The sequence below is a fragment of the Varanus komodoensis genome, unplaced genomic scaffold (assembly GCF_004798865.1).
Source record: "Varanus komodoensis strain SLA01 unplaced genomic scaffold, ASM479886v1 scaffold1, whole genome shotgun sequence".
In the NCBI taxonomy this organism is placed as follows: domain Eukaryota; kingdom Metazoa; phylum Chordata; class Lepidosauria; order Squamata; family Varanidae; genus Varanus; species Varanus komodoensis.
The window spans coordinates 47101938-47123453 of NW_025335268.1; the positions used below are offsets into that span (position 1 = coordinate 47101938).

Sequence of the window (21516 nt, forward strand, 5' to 3'; positions counted from 1 at the left end):
GCTGGGAGGACACAGGGCCAGGATGTTGGGAGGCAATCACTTTAGTGATGAGTTTTGAACTGTGGTGCTAGAGAAGACTTCTGTGAGTCCCTTGGACTGCGAGGCGATCAAACCGGTCAGTCCTAGAGGAGATCAACCCTGACTGCTCTTTAGAAGGCCAGATCCTGAAGATGAAACTCAAATACTTTGGCCACCTAATGAGAAGGAAGGACTCCCTGGAGAAGAGCCTAATGCTGGGAACAATTGAGGGCAAAAGAAGAAGGGGACAGCATGAGGTGGTTAGATGGAGTCACTGAAGCAGTCGGCGTGAGCTTAGGTGGACTCCGAGGGATGGTAGAAGCAGGAAGACCTGGAGGAACGTTGTCCATGGGGTTGTTGTTGTTGTTGTTGTTGTTGTTGTTATTATTATAACATTTCTATGCCACCCCTTGCCGAAGCCTCGGGGCGGCTTACAACACAATAAAATACATTGTAATACAATAGAACATAATAAATTACCACTAAATACAAAAATACAAAAAATACACTGAGATACAAACATAATAATATAAAATTAAAATTAACAGTATAAAATAAGTAAATAAAGAATATAGGAGGAGAAAAGAGAAGGAAGAAGTTGCCCTGGCCAGATCATATATTTTAACAATTAAAATGATGTTTAAATAAAAAGGTCTTTACCTGGTGCCGAAAAACCAGTAATGACGGTGCCAGGCGGACCTCTTTGGGGAGTGAATTCCATAGGTTGGGCGCCACTGCAGAGAAAGCCCTCCTCCGAGTACTTACTCTCCTAATTTCTTTCATGGAGGGTTCCCGGAGAAGGGACTCTCCCGCAGATCTCAAGGGGCGGTCGGGCATATACGGACATAAGCACTCGTTCAGGTAGCCAGGACCCAAGCCGTTTAGGGCTTTATAGGTCATAACCAACACCTTGAATTGGGCCCGGGCTTCAATGGGAAGCCAGTGAAGCTGACGGAGGACTGGAGTCATGTGAGCATAACGCCCCGTCCCCGTCAGCAACCTGGCAGCTCTATTTTGCACCAATTGAAGTGTTCGGACCGTCTTCAGGGGAAGCCCCACGTAAAGCGCGTTACAGAAGTCTAGGCGGGAAGTCACCAGCGCGTGTGTCACCGTCGCCAGGCAGTCGTACTCCAGGTAGGGGCACAGCTGATTAATCAGCCGAAGCTGAAGGAAAGTGCTCCTCGCCACCGCTGTCACCTGAGCTTCCAAAGAAAGCTCCGGGTCGGGGAGTACTCCTAAGCTGCGGACCTTGTCCCTAAGAGGGAGTGTTGCACCATTCAGGACCAGGTCAAATCCACCCTCTCCGTGATGAGTTGTTGCTAACAGCAACAGCAACAACAAAAGGGATATATGGCACTGGCAGGAGGGCTAGGCAGGTCAGGGGAATGAGGCCCAGACTGTTGATGACTGTGCCATGTTCCAGGTCTCGTCACACAATCAGCTTTGTTGGTTGCCATACCGGCTTGCCCTTGGATCTGCAGGTGCTACGCTTAAATGCCACATCTGTGCAGAATAACACCATCCTTGTTCTTGATTTAATACTGGAAGAAGCAGCCAATATGACCTTCATGTCCAAGGCCTACCTGGATGAACACGGAAGCATTCACTTATCTCAGTTGTGCCCACTGGAGTACTTGGTGCAGCACTGAGGTCGACTTGAGGGTTGGGTGGGGGGTTGGCATGGTCTGTCAGCATTCTCTCTCTTCAGGTACCTGCCCATCCAGAAACTAGTCTGGAGTGTGCTTGCATCCAGTGTTGGGCCACTGGGACATATTGGGGATTCTGCTGGTGTACTGCCTACTGAGCCATCAGTCTCCCTATCTGAGTGAACAAAGTGATTTAGGATATGTTGCTGGGATCCCACAGGCTGGTGGTTTTGGGGGAAGTCAACAATTTTGCCAAGAGCAGTTTGTCTGAAGTGGTTCAGAAAAAGGATTTCATGGCCTCCATGACAACCATGGGGCTGTCCCAACATACCATCATCTCAACAGATGTAGCAAAGCATTTTCTAGACTTAAAAAAGCCATCAGACAGGGAGCAACCAGCTGGACCAGAGGGGTGAGCAGAGCCTCTTTTAAAGAGGCCAATTGAAAGGGTGGTAGTGAGGCCACACCTGAATAAATCCTTTCCAGACGCAGATCTCTAGGCCAGTGACAAATGTTCCTTTCTAGTCAAGATCCTTGACTAGGTGGTGGCCAGCCAGCTTTAATGAGATTTATTATCTGGATCCATTTCAGTCAGAGCTCCAGCCTTGGTTTTGGCACAGAAACTGCTTTGGTCACTCTGTTTGATGACCTATGCAATAATGGGAAGCGTGACTCTGTTGGTATTCATGGATCTCTTGGTTGTCTTCTAATTCCATTGACTATATATCTTTCTGGTTCCATTTCTGCTTGGTTGGAAGGTAGTGCTTGTGGAATATTGAATAACTTCAGGGATTTTCCAGCATAGGGGTTTTCAGAAGATTGGTCTTGTCCCCCACGCTTTTCAACGTCTACACAAATGGGATTACCCAGAATTTGGAGTATAATGCTGTCACTGTTTTGATAACTCACAGCTCTTTACATCTGCATCCAGTGAGGTTCTGGATGTGCTAAATCCAGTGTCTCACTGTGACAAAATACTGCATGAGATCTAGTGAACTGAAGTTCTGTCCAGATAGGACTGAGATGCTGACTAGATGAAAGGTGTTCAACCTGTTCAGAATGGAGTTACACTTGCCTCAAAGGAGCATTTCCAAAGTTTGGGGGTTGTCCTGAAACTATCTTTTTCACCTGAGAATCAGGTGGTCTCAGTAGCACAGAGTGACTTTTACCAGCTTCACCTGGTTGGCCATTGTGAACAAACCAGGTGGACTCTTGGTCTTATCTATCAAAATTTTTCTTAAAGTTGTGTGTGTGTGTGTGTGTTGTTTTTGTTGTTTTAAAAGGTCTACAGTAACCTCAAAAGAAGCAAACAAATCAAACAGAATGGAAAGGGAAACAGTAATAAGCAAAGTCCCTTGATTTTGTTACGAGGTCTCACCCTGGGAGGCATCTGACTTCATTGTATATTTAGGGCCGTCTGAATTGTTGCCTTTGTTCTAGATTTGTGTATATATAGGGTACTTATTTTAATCCTTTCTAAATCAGGTACCCATTCCAGCTGGCTTTTAATGGCTTTATCTTAAAATATTAATCTCATTTGGAATGCTGTATTGGTATTTCATAGCACTGTGTACATGAATAATGGTAGCACACTCCCACTTCCATCATTGCTTTATTTGTTTGCTTCTCAGAAGGTACAAGAATGGGACAAGAAACTGGAGGAATTAGAATTATTAACACACTTGCATTAGCCCTATTTCCTTCTTTTCTAGTACCTGTCACAGGCAAATCATTGTTTTGCTCCTTATTCTTCCATTTTTCAAACAGTGTTATTGTGAGTTTCTAGCATTCTTCTTCAGGGACTGCCCAGGTTTCTGGAATCTAAGGACCAAAGGAGAGACAACCACACATTTAGCAATTGCAATTAGCAACTGTGTGGATCAGTTTTTAAAAGTGAATTGCAAGTGGGTGTGGCAGGGGCAGTCTGTTTCTCACCCTGGCATGGAGGTAGAGAGGCTTTAAACATTGGTCCCATGCTGTGGTTTTAATCAGGAGCAAATCACCCAAGCCTGCTATTTTCATTGGAGTGAATGGATATTTTCTCCCCCGCAATATGAATAACACACCTGGGGAACCAGTCTGGATCAGATCTGAAAACCCCTAACCCACATGCCATTCCCATGCTTGCAATTTACTTCCAACAAGCCATTGCTTGAATTGGTAACAGTGTGAATTGTGTCTCATCTAGTTTGGCTTTGAAGAAGCAGGTAGCAGCAGCTTGCTTTTAATTATATATATCTTCATGAAAAGTAAGGCAGCATGTAGTATGGAGCTTCTCTTGATACTGGAGAGGTATATTTTGAGTTTTTAATATTATCATAGGACATTTACCTTTTCTGGGATATCTTTACCAAAACATCCATCACTCACCTTTAAATCAGTGGAGGACAGGCAGGCTCCTGTAGCAGCCATGAAAATGCAGCATATGGCAGAGAATGGGGTGCCTTCAGCTGTATAATGATGAGTGATGTAGAACCTGCAAAGTTATCCTATCTAGAAGATTGGGGAGGCTACAAGCACATTGCCCGTCATATGCGACATGTTGGCAAGAATGCATTAAGAAGAAGAAGAACTTAGAACTATGGTGGCCAATGCAGTTTTTCAGCCATGTCAGGGAAGGGGCTGAAAGGAGAGCTTTCCTTGCCTGGAGGACTTGCCATGCCCAAATACAAGAAGCAGAGCTCTTTAATTACAGGGCAATATAGGCACAGATCTTTTCAGGAACCATGATGTTTTATCACAATAAACAGCCTGAATGGATTCCAACTACACCTTTAAAAAAGTTTTATAACAAACAATACTCTGTTTTTAAAAGCCTGTCATTTAAAAGTGTTTTGAAATCTGCCTAATATTGAATAAACAATTTAAGCCTAATCGCACCTAAAAAAGCATGTCATGCAAGAAAAATAACCAGGCATCTGACTATTTTCTTTTCTCTTTCTGCATTTATATAAAGGACTATAATTTTGAATAACTGACCAGCCACAAGAAAGTGGCTTCTCTTTCCCTGTAGGCAGTGTTTATTGCAACCCATAATGAATCATTTCTGGTAAAGGGCTGGATACATGCCACTTTGGGGAAGTGTCCTACTTGTTGTTTCATGTTCACAGCCTCTTTGAAGCTGGAAAAACTTTAGTTGTGGCAGATGCATTATTTTGCTCTGAAAACATATTGATTTTTAACAGGCCTGCCAAGGACTTATGCTTTCTATTTGAGTGGGGGTGTAGGAAAATTCAAAAGCTGCAATTGTATTTGTGCAATAAAAAAGACCAATCTGGTATGTTTGGCATGTAAACCAGCCTTGAAAAGTCATTGTCTAAACCCAGCTGTGGTTGCCCTGGTTGTTGTCTGTCTCCATGCACATCAAAGCACATGTCCCATGATTTTTATGGAGAGTGAATCAACATCGTGACTGGGGCTGGCTTCAGGATTCGGCATTGTTGGGCACCTGCTGAGTGCTGAGGGTCTACAGCCCAGTAGGGCTCACCAGCAGGGCTCCCCTGCACCTGTTCCTTTTCTTTGCCCTTGCAATCTGCTAGTTCATCCTCTAGGTGAACCTGATAAAGGGACAGTTATAAGGAAGAGCAGTAGATGTCAGTGGCCACTTGCCCATCGGTTCCCACCCTGTCAAATAGGAAGAGGTAGCAATGATGAAGAAGAGAATATTCAGCAGCTGCTGGTGCCAATGGCAGTGAAAAGACAGACTCACGGAGGGAGGGTCTATTGATGATGCCCTCGGAAACCTGGAGCCAGTGCTGATCACAATACACAAACATTTCTGAATCCACATCGTCTACACATGCACCACTGATGCGACACATTAATCTCTCTGAAAGAAAATTAGAGTTTTCCTTTAGGTATCATAATAGAAGGCTTTTGGTCCCAGAAGGGATATTTTTCTTCGCTTGAACAGATAGATGTATGCATAATTTTAGTCTTTAGATAGATGCATGCAGGTGTTTTTTTTCAGCAGGCATTTTTTCACTGTAATATGTAGGGGGGGAAATGCTAGTTTTTTCATACCAATTGCCATAATAGCAGTAATCCTGTAGGTGTTTTGCCACAATGGGTTCTACTCGCACATGTTCTGTCTCAAAAATACTCAGCCTAAAGTGTCCTTTTGCTTTTTTCTCCCAACTTTAAGACACTTGTTTGTAAAATAGCAGTCAGTTTGCATGATTGCTTATGGCAATAGCCCAGTTCCACTGCTGGATCCATGAAGATCCAATGCATTCTGATCACTTCAAAAGGATGGCTTCCAGTGGCTATGAGCTGATTGAGTTAGAAAGTGTCATCTCTAGACAGTACCCCAGACCATAGGTGTATGCAGAAAAAACACTCCACGGCTATACCAGTGTTTCAACTTCAGAGCTCTCACTTGGATCCATCTAGCCACTACTGTGATATGCTGTCATATCTCTGTGATTGGCAGTCTGAACCTTAAGGCCGTGGACCAAATCTCTTCCTCAGTTTGGGTTCCTGTCAGGTCCTCCAGGGTTCTTCCAGATGGCCTCACACCCTTTTCTGTGAGCACCAATAATTTGGTGGCTTCCTGGATTCTTTGTTGTTTTCTCCCTTTCATTCTTAGCTGTCATATGCTGGTTTGTTTTTGTTTTTGTTTTTTGGTATTTTGGCCTATCCCATTTTGCCTGGAGCATTGCCCACCAATGAAATACAGCCATTTTGTAGGCATGTTGGTGGACAGGGGGAGCGTAGCTGAGGATCTAAGAAGCACTGAGCCATCCTTGCTCCTATCCCAGGAAACTTGTGGATGCAGTCAAGACACGGTGATGGTGGGGCATGGTTTTTATTCTGGATGAACTGTGCTGTAAGCCCCACCTCCCTTTTGACCCACCCTGTAGGCAAGAGCCACCAGGCCATGGGAAGGTCTCAGAGGACTCCACTGAGGGAGCATGGGATTGCTCTCTTAAAATTTTTCATGTGCTGTCCAGATTTGTTCTGAAATTTATCATTTAGCTAATCATGAGGGCCCTGGACTAATTGTTCAGTGGTTGTGTTTCATTCTAATAGACAACAATGGAAGGCATTCATCAGAATCATTTGACCCTATGTGGTGAACTATCCATGTTCCTGAAGATTAATGTTTCAGACTGCAGATGGAGAAATGGAAGGACTGCTGCTGTTGCCATATGTTTTGCAGTCTCATTGCTGCCCCAGATGTAATTACTTTGTCTTCACAATCATTCCTGTGTCAGTTCTTTTCCTCCCCCTGCTGCTTTCTCCTTCCTGTTTTTTTTCTCCACATAAGCACTGATGACTAGTTTTGAAGTTCACTGTAATTGAGTGCATATTACTTGACTTCTCTAGTTTGTGCTTGCCATGATTTCTTGCTGTCTTTACCAAAACCATTCCTTGTACCAGGCTGACTGGAAACCTAATGCCCTTAGTGGTGTACTAGCTTAATAAAAGCTAGTCTGTGTCTTCCTCCTCCTCCTCCTCCTCTTTCTGTAATTGATTTTCCTGTTGACTAATTCACACCACCATGAGTGAACTATGGTACATACCAGGAATTTAGGTAGTTTTCCCTGAAAAGCAAGACCTAGAGTCTTCATTAGGAACACAAACATATACTCAAAGCATTTCAGAGGATAAATTGTCGGTGATCATTACAGTTGTCATTATCGCAACTGTAACAGAAAGCAGAAGCAAAATGTATAATATGTGACTAACATGTTTAGATTGATAAAATATTTGCAAAAGCATTTGTAGTATACTAGGTACTATACGTAACTTTATTTAAAATATTTATAAGCAGCTTTAGGGCAAAGCATCTCAAGTGGCATTATAACTAAACTTAAACCCACAAAATCCAAAAAATGAGACCCATAATATAAGCAATGATAAAATCAGAAGTAAGAGATAAGAATAGCTAGAAGCATATACACAGTGGCTCCAATGGAATCCTTACTCAGTTATAGGTAACTCTCTAGAACCTGCCTGAAGGGCATCATCATGGATGGAGGCTGGAAGATGCAGCTGGAGAGAATCTTTGGAACAGAGTTTCGCAATTGAAATGCTCAGGCTTCTGTCTGTACCTTCAAAATCTGTGCACTTGTGATGCTGTTTAGAAGAAATGGCATCTGTTTTAACATAGCGTTAGAGAGACCAAAAAGTAAAGAGGCCACCGATCTGAACTTCAGGTCGTAGAATCATGGAAGAGTAGAGCTGGAAGGAGCCGGAAGGCCACCCTAAACTCCTTTTATTTAACCTTTATTGTTTTCATGCAACAATTTATGTACATTTTCACTGAACAACTTCAACCATTGTTATGATTCTCCCTACCAATTAACAAAAAGGTTAAAACAACAACAACATTAAGCCACTGGCAGAATATCAAGAGTAAACCACAAAAGCAACATTCTTATCATATAGTCAGAAGGGCAATTCCCTGCTCAGTGCAGGAGTCCACTTTAAAGCATCCTTCAAAAAGCTGCCCAGTCTCTCCAGCACTTCACCCTTCTAGATAGTTGGGTCTGTGGTCCAACTGCTCCGACTGTTAGGAAGTTTTTCTGATGTTCAGCTGAACTTTGCCTTCCTGTAACTCAAGCCCATTATTTCATGTCCCCCAGTCTTGGATGACAGAGAACAGGTGCAGTCCTCTTCGACGAGGCAACTGTTTAAGTCCTTGAAAAGTGTTATTTCCCCCAGGCTTAAGGCTAACCATACCCAGTGCTTTCATTCTTTCCTTGTAGGACTTAATTTCTAGTCCCCTGATCATTCTGTTATTTTCTGCCTGGGTTTCTAAGCTAAAGAATATTTTGAATTTTGTTCCCATCTTCTAAGATATTAGCTGTTCCATCCAATTCTGTGTCATCTAAAAATTTAATAAGCATTCACTCTACCTCTTGAACTCTTCTTCCTGTCGGATTTTTCTGCTAAAGAATCCTACTTATCAGTGCTCTAAGTTTATTAAAATCAGCTTCCTTGTAGCCCAGGGAAATTTATAAAGATGTTTTGATGTTGCTTCATAATTAACAGATTCACATGCTTCCTTGTTTGCCAACAAAAATAGTGTCATTTTGCATTTCTTGCCAGGGCTTCTCAACACAGTTTCAATGTTGTCAGTGTAGCCATATTTTTCTGCTGCAGCAGTGATGTTACAGTTTAAGTTATCTTTGGGTTTTTGGCATACATTCAGTCAGACTTCAATCTGATTGCGCAGTTCAATGCTCGTTTTTTTGGTAAGAAAAAAAATCTCATCAGGAGAGTTGGTTAATTTCATCTAAACAAATAGCTCTAATTGAATCACAATGTCCAGTCAATTGTTAAACCCGTGGGTGTTTTAAAGATACCTAAGAAACATGGCCCTTATTTTAAAAAAATCTATGTACAGCTCTTTGCATAAGTCAGAATAGTCTTTCATTTCAGGTGTATTTTCAGCTACATGTACCACCAGGAATCTGTGGGCAGATTTCACTGCTGCACTGCACCCAAGTAACAAAATATGTAGCTTTAAGAAGGAAAGCAAAGGCTTTCCTGTTTCTAAAAGGTACTTAATAAATGTAACAAATGCAGTCTCCTCCGCCTCTGCTTCTCTGAGTTTCACACCTGTGGCTGTGGGCCCATAGTCTTTGCTTTGCTTTGCACAAGGCTGTTCATCTGCTGTATCTGCTTTTTGAACTGAGATCTATGCACAGAACTGAGATCTATGCACAGAATGAAGAATGTTTCCTGCTTATTGGCTGCATTACCTGCAGTTGGCAGTGTAGTTTGGAAGAATAGTGCAAATACACGTGTGCCCAGTAGTGGAACTGAGCCATTCAATAGCATTTTCCCTTGCTTTCTTTAAATCATACCAACTTTTTCTGGCCCTAATAAAGTTTGCCAAAAGTGTTTAAAAACACTTTGTAAAGATTGCAATGTTTTCTATAGAACTCATAAACAAGCATGAGTAGGGAATGCTGAACTCACAATAAAGGCCTTGTATAGAAAAGCTTGGTGTGAGTGTTTTGTTGCTATTTTATTGACAATATGTATAGTTGAATAATAAGGTTTTATTCTCCATCACTAGTCCTAAGTGTTCAGATGTAGAGCCAGTGGTTCATCATGCCTTATAATTATTATCATGAGGATGCTCCACTGGCGTTTCTAGTCATGTGTTTATAACTTTTCCCCCCTGTGAAACTACAAAGTCTCCCACAAAATGCATTGCAAAGAGAGAAAGGAGTGATTCATAAACTGTTTATTTCTGGAATGTTTTTCTTGTTCTTGTTCTTTTTTCTTTAACAGAAAGAGAGCTGGACAAAAGAATTCTTGTTAGAATTAATGTTAATGTTTAGGAAACTGCCACTGAGGGGATGTGGATTGCTAACTTAGGTGATGACCCATTGCTTTGAAGGGGAGTTGTCTTTTTTGAAGCTGTGAGTGGAAGCACAGCAAGTGCTGGTGTCCTAGAGAGGCAGGTGGGTGTGCCACATGTTCAGACAAGTAGCCCATTATTTCAAGCAGAGATAGCTAGAACATTCCCATAACCTTTTCACGTATGTCCTTCTTATTTAGAAGCTCTCAGTTCAACGGGGATTTTCACCCTTTTAAAATGCTATTTCTCAACAAGCGTAGGTGGCGTCTGTCTACATTTCCCAAGCAGGAGAAATCAGTGGCAACTCTCCCCCTGATTTTTAGGGCAGTATGAGAGCAGATTGTATTTGTATTTGATTTGTATTTCTACTCTTCCTTTTCCTGATAGCTGAAAACCAGTTTGAGTACGAACATTTCTTCTTTTGACATCATATTTTATCTAAAAATGGAGTGTGTTACTGGAGATACTTGAAATGGGCCAAACAGGCTAGAGGAAAGGAGCTAACAGGCCTTTCCCAGTACTGCCCACTGGGCCATGGCAACAAGGTCCTGCTGTCATTCTCCAGATCCAGACAATTCAGTATTGTTCTTGTTGATAGTGCACAACACACACACAGCCATGAACTCTCATTATTTGTTTATTCCACGTACCAAGAATATACCGCCTCTGTGCATGTGTATGTACACAGCTATCCAGGATCTTTCCAGAACTGAAAAGGGAAACATGATACTCCCAGTTGGATAGGTTGGCCTGAGCTGACCAGTACTAATTTCTTGGGATGGCCATCAGCAAAAATGAGGTGGAATAAAGGTTCTGGATAGAAAACAGAGTGAAGCCAGTGAGAGTTCCTTTGTCCAGCAGGAAGCAAAATGCAAGTGGGCTCAATCTAATATTGTACAAGCTGAACTCTGCTAATGCAGTGCAACTTCCTCATTCTTTTTTCTCTACTGCAGCGGCCAAATCTGCTCCGGAGTTTTGCAACCTCTGGAGCAATTTTTGGGAGGTGGGACTGCAGGAAAGGGAAAGTCATCCCACTGATGAAAGCTCTTCTATTAGTGAGGAACCGGACTTTGGATACGACCTAGTGCTTCTACATATGTATGCCTCTTCCCCCACCCCCTTCTGTATTAATAGTTTCCTTGAAAGAAGAATACTTGCAGAATCAGACATACCAATCCCTGCTGAACCATCTTGATACTGGGTCAGATTGGTTTGTCCAGTCCAGCAGTGTGTACTCTGACCAGTAGTGGCTCTCCAGGCTTCCAGGCAAGGGCTTTCCTATCACTTGCTACCTGGCCTGCTTCCCTGATGCCAGAGGCTTTCTTCACGCAAAGCAAGTGCTCTGACACAAAGTGACGGTCATTGCAAAGTTTGGAGTACCATAAAAACCTCAAGCCAGGCTTCATGGCAGCACACAACTGCCCCGCTCCCCGCAACCACCACCTTCTTTGCTCCAGGGACAATGGCTGCTAACATTAGCTAAGGCTGAACAACTAAATTAATGCACATTATTATGCCAACAGGTTGAGCCACTGATACAGAAGGGTCATGAGAATGTGGTGCACCACATTCTACTCTACCAGTGCAGTAGCAGCTTGAATGATAGTGTGTTGGACTATGGACATGAGTGCTACCATCCGAATATGCCAGATGCATTCCTCACCTGTGAAACAGTCATTTTTGCCTGGGCCATTGGAGGAGAGGTAGGAGGAATTTTAATTGTCATTTAGAGCGTAATCCATAGGATCACATCTTTATTTATCCAATTGGCAGTGTGCAAATGTAGTTGAAGGTTTTGTCCATTCGGTAGAACAAATTGTTGATGACGATCCTAAATTTTGCTGAACTTGGCTGCATTACCTGCACTGAATGTGATGAAACCTGCAAGCAACCTCCTGCATCGCGGAGAACTGAGGGCTTTCAAAATCTTGTGCTATTTAGATTGTATCTGGTATGGATTATTAAGGACTATACTAGGGGATCCTAGATATGCTCCAGTACTTTGTGATTAGCAACAGAGTCCCTTTCTTTGTCTGTCAAAATTTAGCAGGACATCCTCGGTATCAAAACTCATTGATATGACAGGGGCTCACCTAACAAAAATTTGCTAAATAAAGAATTACATTTTTGATCCATCTGCTGAAGAAATTGGCATATGCTGAGACTTACATTTTCCTATGCAAACAAGAAGCACAAAAGAAATATTCCAAAAGTCCATTCAACATTTCAGAATGCTGTGGTATACCTGGTATAGTCTCTTCTGTGGCAGTAAATAGAGAATTATTTTCCACAATGTTGCATCTTCTTAATGTTGTCCAGAGGGACTTTTCCAAGTGGTTCATGGCCTGTTACAATATCAACAAGGGAGGAAAATGGCAGAACCCTCAGTTGTACCCTGTGATAAATTTGTTTGGCATTTTGAAGATAAAGTCACTCAGATCGGTCGCAAATTGCACACCAGAATTAATGCAGTTCTATTGGAACAGTTGGCCAGACCACCAAAAAAGCCTCTAAGCTGGACCCAGATGATGTCAATTCTAGTTATCCTTCCTGGGTAAGGTGCTTGAGCAGGTTGCTGATGGTCACCTCCTGAATGAAACTGATTATATCAATTTCAGTCTGTCCTCAGGTCTGGTTTTTAGAAGAGAAACTGTCTTGGTCACCTGGTTAGATGACCTCTGGGAAAGGGAGAGGACAAGTGTGCCCCAGTTGATTCCCCTGGATTTCTTAGCAACTTTTGATACCATTATCCATGGTATCCTTTTGGATAGGCTGTCTGGGTTAGGAGGTGGGGCACTGCACTGCCCTGCGCTAGTTGCACCCCTGCTTGGATGGTTGATTCCAGAAGTTGGTGCTGAGCATTTATGGTGCTATGACTGGTAGCTATGCTATGGGGTTCTTCCAAGCTTTATTCTATCCCCCACACTGTTCAATATCTACATGAACCCATGGCAGGAGGTTATCCAGAAGAGAAGACTGAGGTGTCATGAATATGTTGATGACACCCAGGTCTAGCTCTCTTTTTCATCAGATCTGGGTGAGGCAGTAGCTGGTCTGAATTACTTGACCATAGTAACAGACTGGATAATTGATAAGCCAGTAAATTGATACTCAATCTAGAAAACATGGGGGTATTGTTAATGTGTGGTATGCTGAATGAAGGTCAACCTGTTCTGGAGGAAGATGCACCATTCCTAAAGGGACCAGCAGCTGAGAACGTCTTTTATGAGCTCAGACTGATATTTCAATAATATTCGCATCTAGACAGGGATAGCCGAGCTATCAGTATCCATTCTCAGATAACCCCTTGACTGGATTACTGCAATATGCTAGATGTGAAGTTCCCTATGGAAAAAAAAGGAAATGTCAACTGGTCTGCAAAATTTCTGAAAGGGAGTGGCCAACATGATCTTAAGCCAGTAGTTTACTATCTGCACTGGCTGTCAGTTCAGGTTCAGGTCCAAATGAAAGTACTGGTGTCAACATTCAAAGCCCTAAATGGCTTGTGGACAGGTTACCTGAAGGAGCATCTTCTTCCACACATACCTGATCCTAAGCTCATCCTCACTGGTATTGTCAAGGGAGCCTTTGCCAAAAGGAGTGAGAACAAGGCCTTTTCTACCAGGGCAGTTGTGGAGTGACCTTCCCAGAGAAATTCACTTGGAATCTGCACTGTACTCTTTCTGGTACCACTTGAAGACCTTCTTATTTTAGATTCTCAATCTTTGTTGTTTTAAACCTATTAATGCATTTTAAAACTTTGTACTGCTGCTTAGGTTTTACTTTGGCTTTTTATGGTGCTTTTATGTATGTATGTATGTATGTATGTATGTATGTATGTATGTATTATTTTTATTGTTGTGAACTGCCCAAGAGCTTCAGCACAAAAATGTAATAAATAAAAATAAAGAACCCACTTACACACATACCATGGTTAGATTAAGATAACTTATCTGAGACTTATTTGACCACAACTTGAGCATGATAAAAACAGCATCATAATCATCTTACTAGCTATGCTAGTCTAAAAAAATCTCAAAGACTCAGCTAAAAATGTCTGCCAGAATAAAAGCAGACCATAAAAGAATGGAAGCAGCCAAAGTGGGGTTTGAGAAGCCTTGATTTGGAAGCTGTTCTTTTCTAGAGAGCAGGCAGTACATTTGCTGCATAATCATTGCTCTTGCTGTTTGGGAGTAACAAAACCGAAGAGCTCTAGTATTATTTCTCTGATTTTCCCTTAATGCTGTGAATGCTGAAGAAGTAATTGGTAGCATAAGGAAAAGTGATTACTGATCCATTTTCAAAAATATATTCTATTCTTCTAGCAATGAGTTTGGGGTGCTGTGTATAGTCACTGTATTTGGAATGTGATGAGCAAAATCACAGGCTGGTTTTATAATGCATACTGTAATTGTACCGTAAAACTTGTTGTTTTATTGTCTGGTTTTAGTAATTTTTCTGAATGGATGTGTTAAGGCTAGTGACTGAAGGAATGAAGGGAACTGAGCCGAACCATTTTTAATAAGCATTTACTATGCATATATCTGGCAGCTACTGGGATCACACTGGTTCTGGACTTGCTCTTTCAAAAGTAGGAAGAACTTCAGGAAGACATATCAGACTACTCTGGTCAGCAACATATAAAGCAGCATGTTGCAGGGAAATGGGAATGGAAAGATGGTAGCCTTGATCTCGCTGCCATTACTGCTTGCCTCTTTGGTGAAATGATGTAAGAGATTGTACAGCCCTCCACAAAGGAACGAATCAGCTAAAATGGAGCAGCTGAATGTTACCAGCCCGAAATACCGTGGGCACAAATATATTTGGCATTAGTAGCAATTTCTGTTGTGGGTCAGTGCTAACAGTTCTGCCATTTTCTGCAGCCAGTATGCAAATATACCAGAGAGATATGTCCAGAAGCAAGTCTAAGTGTTGCCACTGTGGGTGGAACCTGGTAACTTAAATGTGTGTGTTCCCAATTCCAGGGCTTTATGTATCCTCCTCATGTTGGCTTATCCATTGGGTCAGCAGCAGACCCTCAGTACGTGCTAATGGAGGTCCATTATGACAACCCTTCATATATGGAAGGTATGCCTTGTCATCGAATTTAGACTTCTGAAATAATGAAATGTGCTAAAAGTGTATGTCTTCTAACTTGTTCACCCAAAGTATGTGAAATGAATGATGGGCAAGAAATTTTACGTTTTCTTCAGGTGTCAATGTTGCAGAAGATATTCTGTGTGAACATCTAAGGACTTGTGTTAGTCCTTGTCTGTGTTCATGTTGGGAAACTTCAAGCCTGAACATATTTGCATGGGAGACATTTAGCAAGTGTGCTTCACGGGTGAACTGGCCAATATAATCCCTTGAGCCTCTATTTCCAAAAGGCAATAAATCAGTTTCCACAAAGGACAGAGGTCATCAGGGCCACTCTAGTTTTCCTGCAGCAAGAGCCCAAGGAGAGGAAGCAATATAGAGGGCCAGACAGTCTCCATGACATTCAGGACTCCTTGCCTGTCTGGGTGTACAGCAGAATTGGTGTGAGCTGGCTGAGATGGCCAGTAGCCACTTGACTGAGGAAAGAGGTACTGCTCTATTGTGTTCTATTGCTTTCAGTTCTGGGGTCCACATTACGGAAGGATATAGCCAGGTTAGAGTCAGTGCAGTGTAAGGCCACAAGGATGGTGGTCGGATTGCAGGGAAAGCTGTATGAGGTGAGACTGAGGGAGCTCGCTCTTTTCAGCCTGGGGAAGAGGAGACTGAGGTGATCTGTTGGCGACATATGGGTACGTGAGGGGATATTATTTATTTTTTTCGATTTATATCCTGCCTTTTTCCTACAAAGGGCTCAAGGCAGCTTACACCATTCTCCTCCTCCATCTTATCCCCACAACAACAACCCTGTGAGGTAGGTTGGGCTGAGAGTCTGTGACTGGCCCAAAGCCACCCAGTTGGCTTCATGGCTGAGCAGAGACTCGAACCCAGATCGTCTGAGTCCCAGTCCCACGCTTTTAACCACTGCACCACACTGGCTCTCAATTACACGGAGGTGGGTAGAGACCTGTTCTCCCCTGCAGAGGAATGCAGGACGTGCTCCAATGGAGCCAAGCTCAGGGAACCAAGGTTCAATTTGGATTCCAGGAAGTACTTCCTAACAGTTAGGACCGCTACAGTATGTAATAGGCTTCCACAGGAGGTGGTTGAAACCCCATCGGTGAGGGTGTTCAAGGACAGGCTGGGCATGCACATGGTGGGCATGTCGTGAGCAAAGCTGGCTGGAGCCAGGGGTCAGTTTAGATTGCCCGGAAGGTCCCTTCTGACTCACTTTGTTTCTATGTTCTCTGAACTGGGTGCCTGATTGCCTTGCACAAACCAACATCACCCAAGGCAGCTCACCTCATCATAAAAACTAAAAGAAAAAACAATTAAGTATTTAAAAACATTCTCTTGTAAAGCGATGCATAAAGCAGGGTTCATATCGATGAGAAAAGGCACCTCAGGCGGCTGAGATAAGGTAAGATTTCCTAAGAGATGCTCTGGAAGGGCGGGGGAGCCACAGTAGAGTGTCTACTCCACTGTCTGCCGAACCAGATTACCCCAGTGGAAAAACACTGCACAGCTTTGCTAACAGAGCAACAGAGCAATTTCTTCTTCCTTCTAACTGTCACGGATTAGTTGGATTCTTTGTTTGTTTAAGGCGTCCCTTAAGCTTGAGAAGTGGCTGTTTCCTAAATTTGAATACAGTCCAGCAAAGGTTACCCACAACTGTAAGGCCATTGAATTCAGTGGGATGAGAGCGACAATCCTATAATACATATCTGGGAATATGTATTAATAATCTTAGTGGGACCTTTCTGACTTAACCTGCTGAAACAGGCTGTAAATCATAACACCATGTATATGCCGTTGGAAGTGTATGTTTGCATACTTAGCAGGGAGTAAGTCTCACCGGCACTGGGATGGTTATTCCTCAGTAAACATGCACTGCTAGTTCAGCTGATTTTAAGTACACTTAGCCCCCTCTTTTCCACATTGTCCTTGGGGTATCAGAGGAAATTGCAGTATGGCTCCTTCCACACCATATCATTTGGAAAGAATTCATAACATAGCTCTTCCCCCTTGCTGTTCCCAGTACCTAGCTTGTGCTGGCACAGGGGAGCATGTAATTTTCTCACGTAGCCGTAGGCTGATTTCCTTATGACAAGTACTATGTGAGTAAGAACCTTTCTAAACATTGAGATGGATCCAGAAAACAAGGGGGAAGCATTTCATTGCATATCGCATCAAGCATTCCTTGAACGTGGATGGGCAATCTCCCCGAATTGCCCATTATTGATAAATAGAAAATAATAGTCACAACTGACTTAAGTCTTAAGTCCCACTGTTTTCAATAGGCCTTCTCTGAGGACCTGGATCCAACCCACAGAACATATTTCAGCATGGCTTTAATGCTAGCCTGGATCGAAAGCCACTGCCAGTGTTCCATCCCATATACATAACAGGTGAAAGGATATTGAAATAGAATCAGAAAAGGCTGGAAAAATACAAATTCATACAAATGTCAGGGCAATGCAGTGAGAAAAGAGAGTCGCCTTGCTTGTGCTTGTTACCTTCTTCCCCTTCTTCCTCTTATTTAAGGGTGACATCAGCGTTCTTCTTCTTCTTTTTGATCAATATAACAAGAGAGCCTCTCCAGAGAAGGAAGAAATAAATAAGGCATTGAAAACATTCATGGAATTGAATGGGCATGGGATAGCCATGAGTTGTTCGGGTCCAACAGTGGCAAATACTCCCAAATAAATAGACATGCCATATTCCACACAATAATATAATAGATGCAGTAACTAGGAGAAGGATACCTTTTCTCCCTAGGGAGAAATCCTGCAACTTGAGTGCTTGGTAATTGAGATATGTATATGGAGATGTACTTCCTGGTAAAATGACATCTGGATAATGTCCCATGACAACTGTGGAACAACTGTGAACTTAACTGTGCTACAAAACTGCTGCCTTGGAAGGGCATAAAAATTAGTGGACATTTGTTCTGCAGGTTAGAACAGTACAAAAGCGAGCCTGCCCTTCTTAGCCACCCTCTTGTGACTAGTGCACTCTGTTTACAGTTTCCCCAGTGTCTGTATCCATTTGACCCACTTTAAACACAATCCTTCCCTTAGGTTATGTCCTTCCATAAACTGAGGAAGTTGGTTCCACAGCAAGTTAAAGCTGACATGATATTTTATGCTGATTTGTTGCCGCATTTGACAATTGCTCTTTTGTTTTCAGGAATGATGGATAACTCTGGACTGAGGCTATTTTATACTCCAGATTTAAGGAAATACGATGCTGGAGTTATTGAAGCAGGTCTTTGGGTCAGCCTCTTCCACAACATCCCACCAGGCATGCCTGAATTCATGTCGGAGGGTCACTGCACGCTGGAATGCCTGGAAGAAGTACGTCTCCTGCCAAAGTGTGATTTACTGTGATATGTTACGTTACGTGAAACAGCACTTTCAGATGGCTTCCTTGGAACTACACTTTTGTTACAGGAATTCCAACGTCAAATGAGCAAGTCACCATGCAGTTATTAGAAGTGACCTATCTCTTTAATAGGGGAAAGTGATGAAGCAAAATAGTGCAAGTTAAATTCCAAGACTCAGTTAATTCCAGGCACATGAGTCATTTCTTTGGATCCAGGCCAGCAGTATGCAAGTGTGACTCCGGATGAGGCTTTTATGGCTCCATTGCTCAGCCTCATTCACAGAATTTTATGAAGGCTCCAGATGTGGTCGTCTTTCATTCGTAACCCTCCCATGTTTTCCCACTGCTTCTTCCATCTTTTTCTTTACTGTGGAAAATCCATTAAGGAAAAAGATGGCTCTTCTGGCTATTGGTTTGAAAAGTGGACGGGGTGAGGGGCTAGGATTCTGCCTGGATACCATGGGTTGCCACATGGCCTTACACTAGCTTTTCTCCAAGCTTTTAAAAAAAAATGACAGAGAAGTTACTTTATAGATGAATGTTCTGATTGGTAAGTAATTTATTAAGGAAAAAATAGTCCCAGAACATTATCCTGAAGCAGAACAGAAATTACAATTATATTTAAAATACATATTTTAAAACTATTATCTTTTTATATTTTAACCATTAAAATGATGTTATGTGTTAGCCAGCCTGTAGGCTTGGTGCAGAGCCTTTGACTTGGAGAAGGAGAGGATTGTGTACCTGTTGCTTGGTTCAGACCATCAGTGCAAAAGACACATGCAAACTATTTCTTAGTACCTGAATCTTCATTTGTATCTTCTTGCATTACAAACTCTAAAGTTAGGACTAAGGATTTAGGCTTGCTGATGCTAAGAACTACAGAAAAACTAAACTGAAAAGATAAAAAGTTTATACTTTGATCTACCCGAATTCCATATGAAATAATTCAGTGAATCAGAAAGGAACCCAAACCCTCCCAGATTTAGATCTAAAAATATATACACACCAAATACTTGAAATTGCAGGGTGTGAGGAGAAAATACTGAAGATGAGAGACTGATTAATACTCCTTGTAGATATCATATTTTATGTTAATCCTTACAGAACATGTTTTAAAATTGACCACAAAGTTTTCTTTTGTTTTTACTTTTAATTCAGTGGTATTATGTTATCAGCTTTCCTACAGCTGGCCAAATGAATTTCTAAGCTGTAGGATAATTTCAACTTTAATTGAATGTGTGTGTGTATTCTCTGCTCTTATACTGACTGTACTTACTGAGTTTGGGTCAGCAGAGCATCACATAAAAATTGGTGCTTAGGAAAACAATATGTGAACAGTACTATTTAAAAATCACATGTACATTTTTCCCACTGCCCATTAAGAGTGTAGTAAACCATATTGTATATCAGGAGAAGGGAACCTATGGCCTTTTATCTCTTTTTGAACTCCAGCTCCCAGTAACCTCAGCCAGCATGTCCAGTGATCAAGAATTATGGGAGCAACAGCATCAGGAAGGCCACAGCTTTCCCACCCTTCTTATATATAAAGAACAAGTAAGAACTCTTGAAAACTGAACATGCTGCAGAGCTGTGAGGTTATCTTAGCAAGCCAAAAAGTGGGTTTAAAGAAGTTGCTGTTGTTAACCATCATGGGAAGCTGCCTTCTTGGCAAGCTGCCTTGTAAATCTGCACATGGGCCCTGCTCTATTCAAACACAGATTTTGCAGTGACATTTCTGGAAGTCTTCTTTCACTCTTGGAGAAGCTGCTGTGCCTTTTAATTCTTGTAATCATTCTGCAAAATGTAATAGATCCAGCTGTGGTCAAGTGCAGAATGAGCACACAGCTGCTATTCTATCTGCACACTCTAGCTGCCGCTGGATAAGTCTTTTTCATGGAATTTTACGGGGGTCTGGACAACATCGTCTTCCATCACCTATTTCCTTTCTAGAAAGAAATCAGTAATGGAGGAAAAGATGAAACAACTGCTCAGAACTTTTTGCTGATGATGCTGGGATGAGCTCTCCCTCTCTTCCTGTGTGTGTGTAAAGACAGGCCAGGGATCCTAGAAGCACATTCATTCTGTCTGTCATCTTTATGTTCTTGTTATAGTGACTGCACACTCTCTCTCTCTCAAACGATTTGTGGTAAGCTCATAAGTGTCACTGGTCCTTTTCAGGCCCTTGATGCTGAGAGGCCAAGCGGAATTCACGTGTTTGCCGTTCTTCTTCACGCACACCTCGCTGGCAGAGCTATCAGGATGCGCCATTTCCGCAAGGGGGATGAACAGAAGCTGCTGGCCTATGATGATGAATTTGACTTCAACTTCCAGGAGTTTCAGTATCTAAAAGAAGAAAGGACCATCTTGCCTGTACAAACTATTTTTCCCTATTTTGATAATACTTTTGTAGTAACACTTTCTGAATTTTGCCATTTCCCCAGCTCACATTGTCCCTCAGGTTCTGCAAGGAATCAGATGGCTGTGTTTGCCACTGCAAGATGTATATCTGGATCCGTGCAGACAGAAAATCCTGTAGATAAGGAGTAGATAAATGGCAAGCAGGGTGGGTGCAGTACCCATCTTCCTTGCTGCATTTCCATTCTCCTCCCTAAAACAGTTTTTCTTGTTAAGAAGGGAGCATCTTCTAGTTCAACTGTTAGTGCTGTGACCCAGGGAAATGGTTGTTCAGCTCAGATGTTTACTTAATTTTGCCTCCCCTGGAATTCTAGAATTAAGTATTTTCAGTTAGTAATTCCCTCTTCGCAGCATTTTCTTATCCAAATAAGATAATTGCCTCCCTTTGGTTGTTGCTGTTTGCAGTACTAGTGGGAAGTTTGGTTCACTTGTGCAAACTTGATACTGAAAGGCTCCTGCCCAGATAAATCTGTCAGTACTTGTCAGTTGCTGCCTGCCTTATCAACCTCAGGGCTCGGAAGATGGCTAGTCATGACAAATGCTGTTACACAGAAAAGTTGCAAGTGGATTATGTGAGATGATGAGGAAGTATCTTATTTTTAATTAGTGCCAAATGGACTGTTAATTATCAATGGA

General features: G+C 42.2%; 1 protein-coding gene across 1 annotated transcript in view; it reads left to right on the forward strand.

Annotated features, from left to right (window-relative positions):
• Positions 1 to 21516, forward strand: part of MOXD1 (monooxygenase DBH like 1) — a 54881-nt gene that overhangs the window by 26602 nt on the left and 6763 nt on the right. Inside the window, exons 5-8 of the mRNA XM_044449030.1 lie at positions 11508 to 11687; positions 14970 to 15072; positions 18268 to 18434; positions 20644 to 20835. Of these exons, the coding sequence (XP_044304965.1) occupies positions 11508 to 11687; positions 14970 to 15072; positions 18268 to 18434; positions 20644 to 20835 (642 nt within the window). The remainder of the gene's footprint in view (positions 1 to 11507; positions 11688 to 14969; positions 15073 to 18267; positions 18435 to 20643; positions 20836 to 21516) is intronic.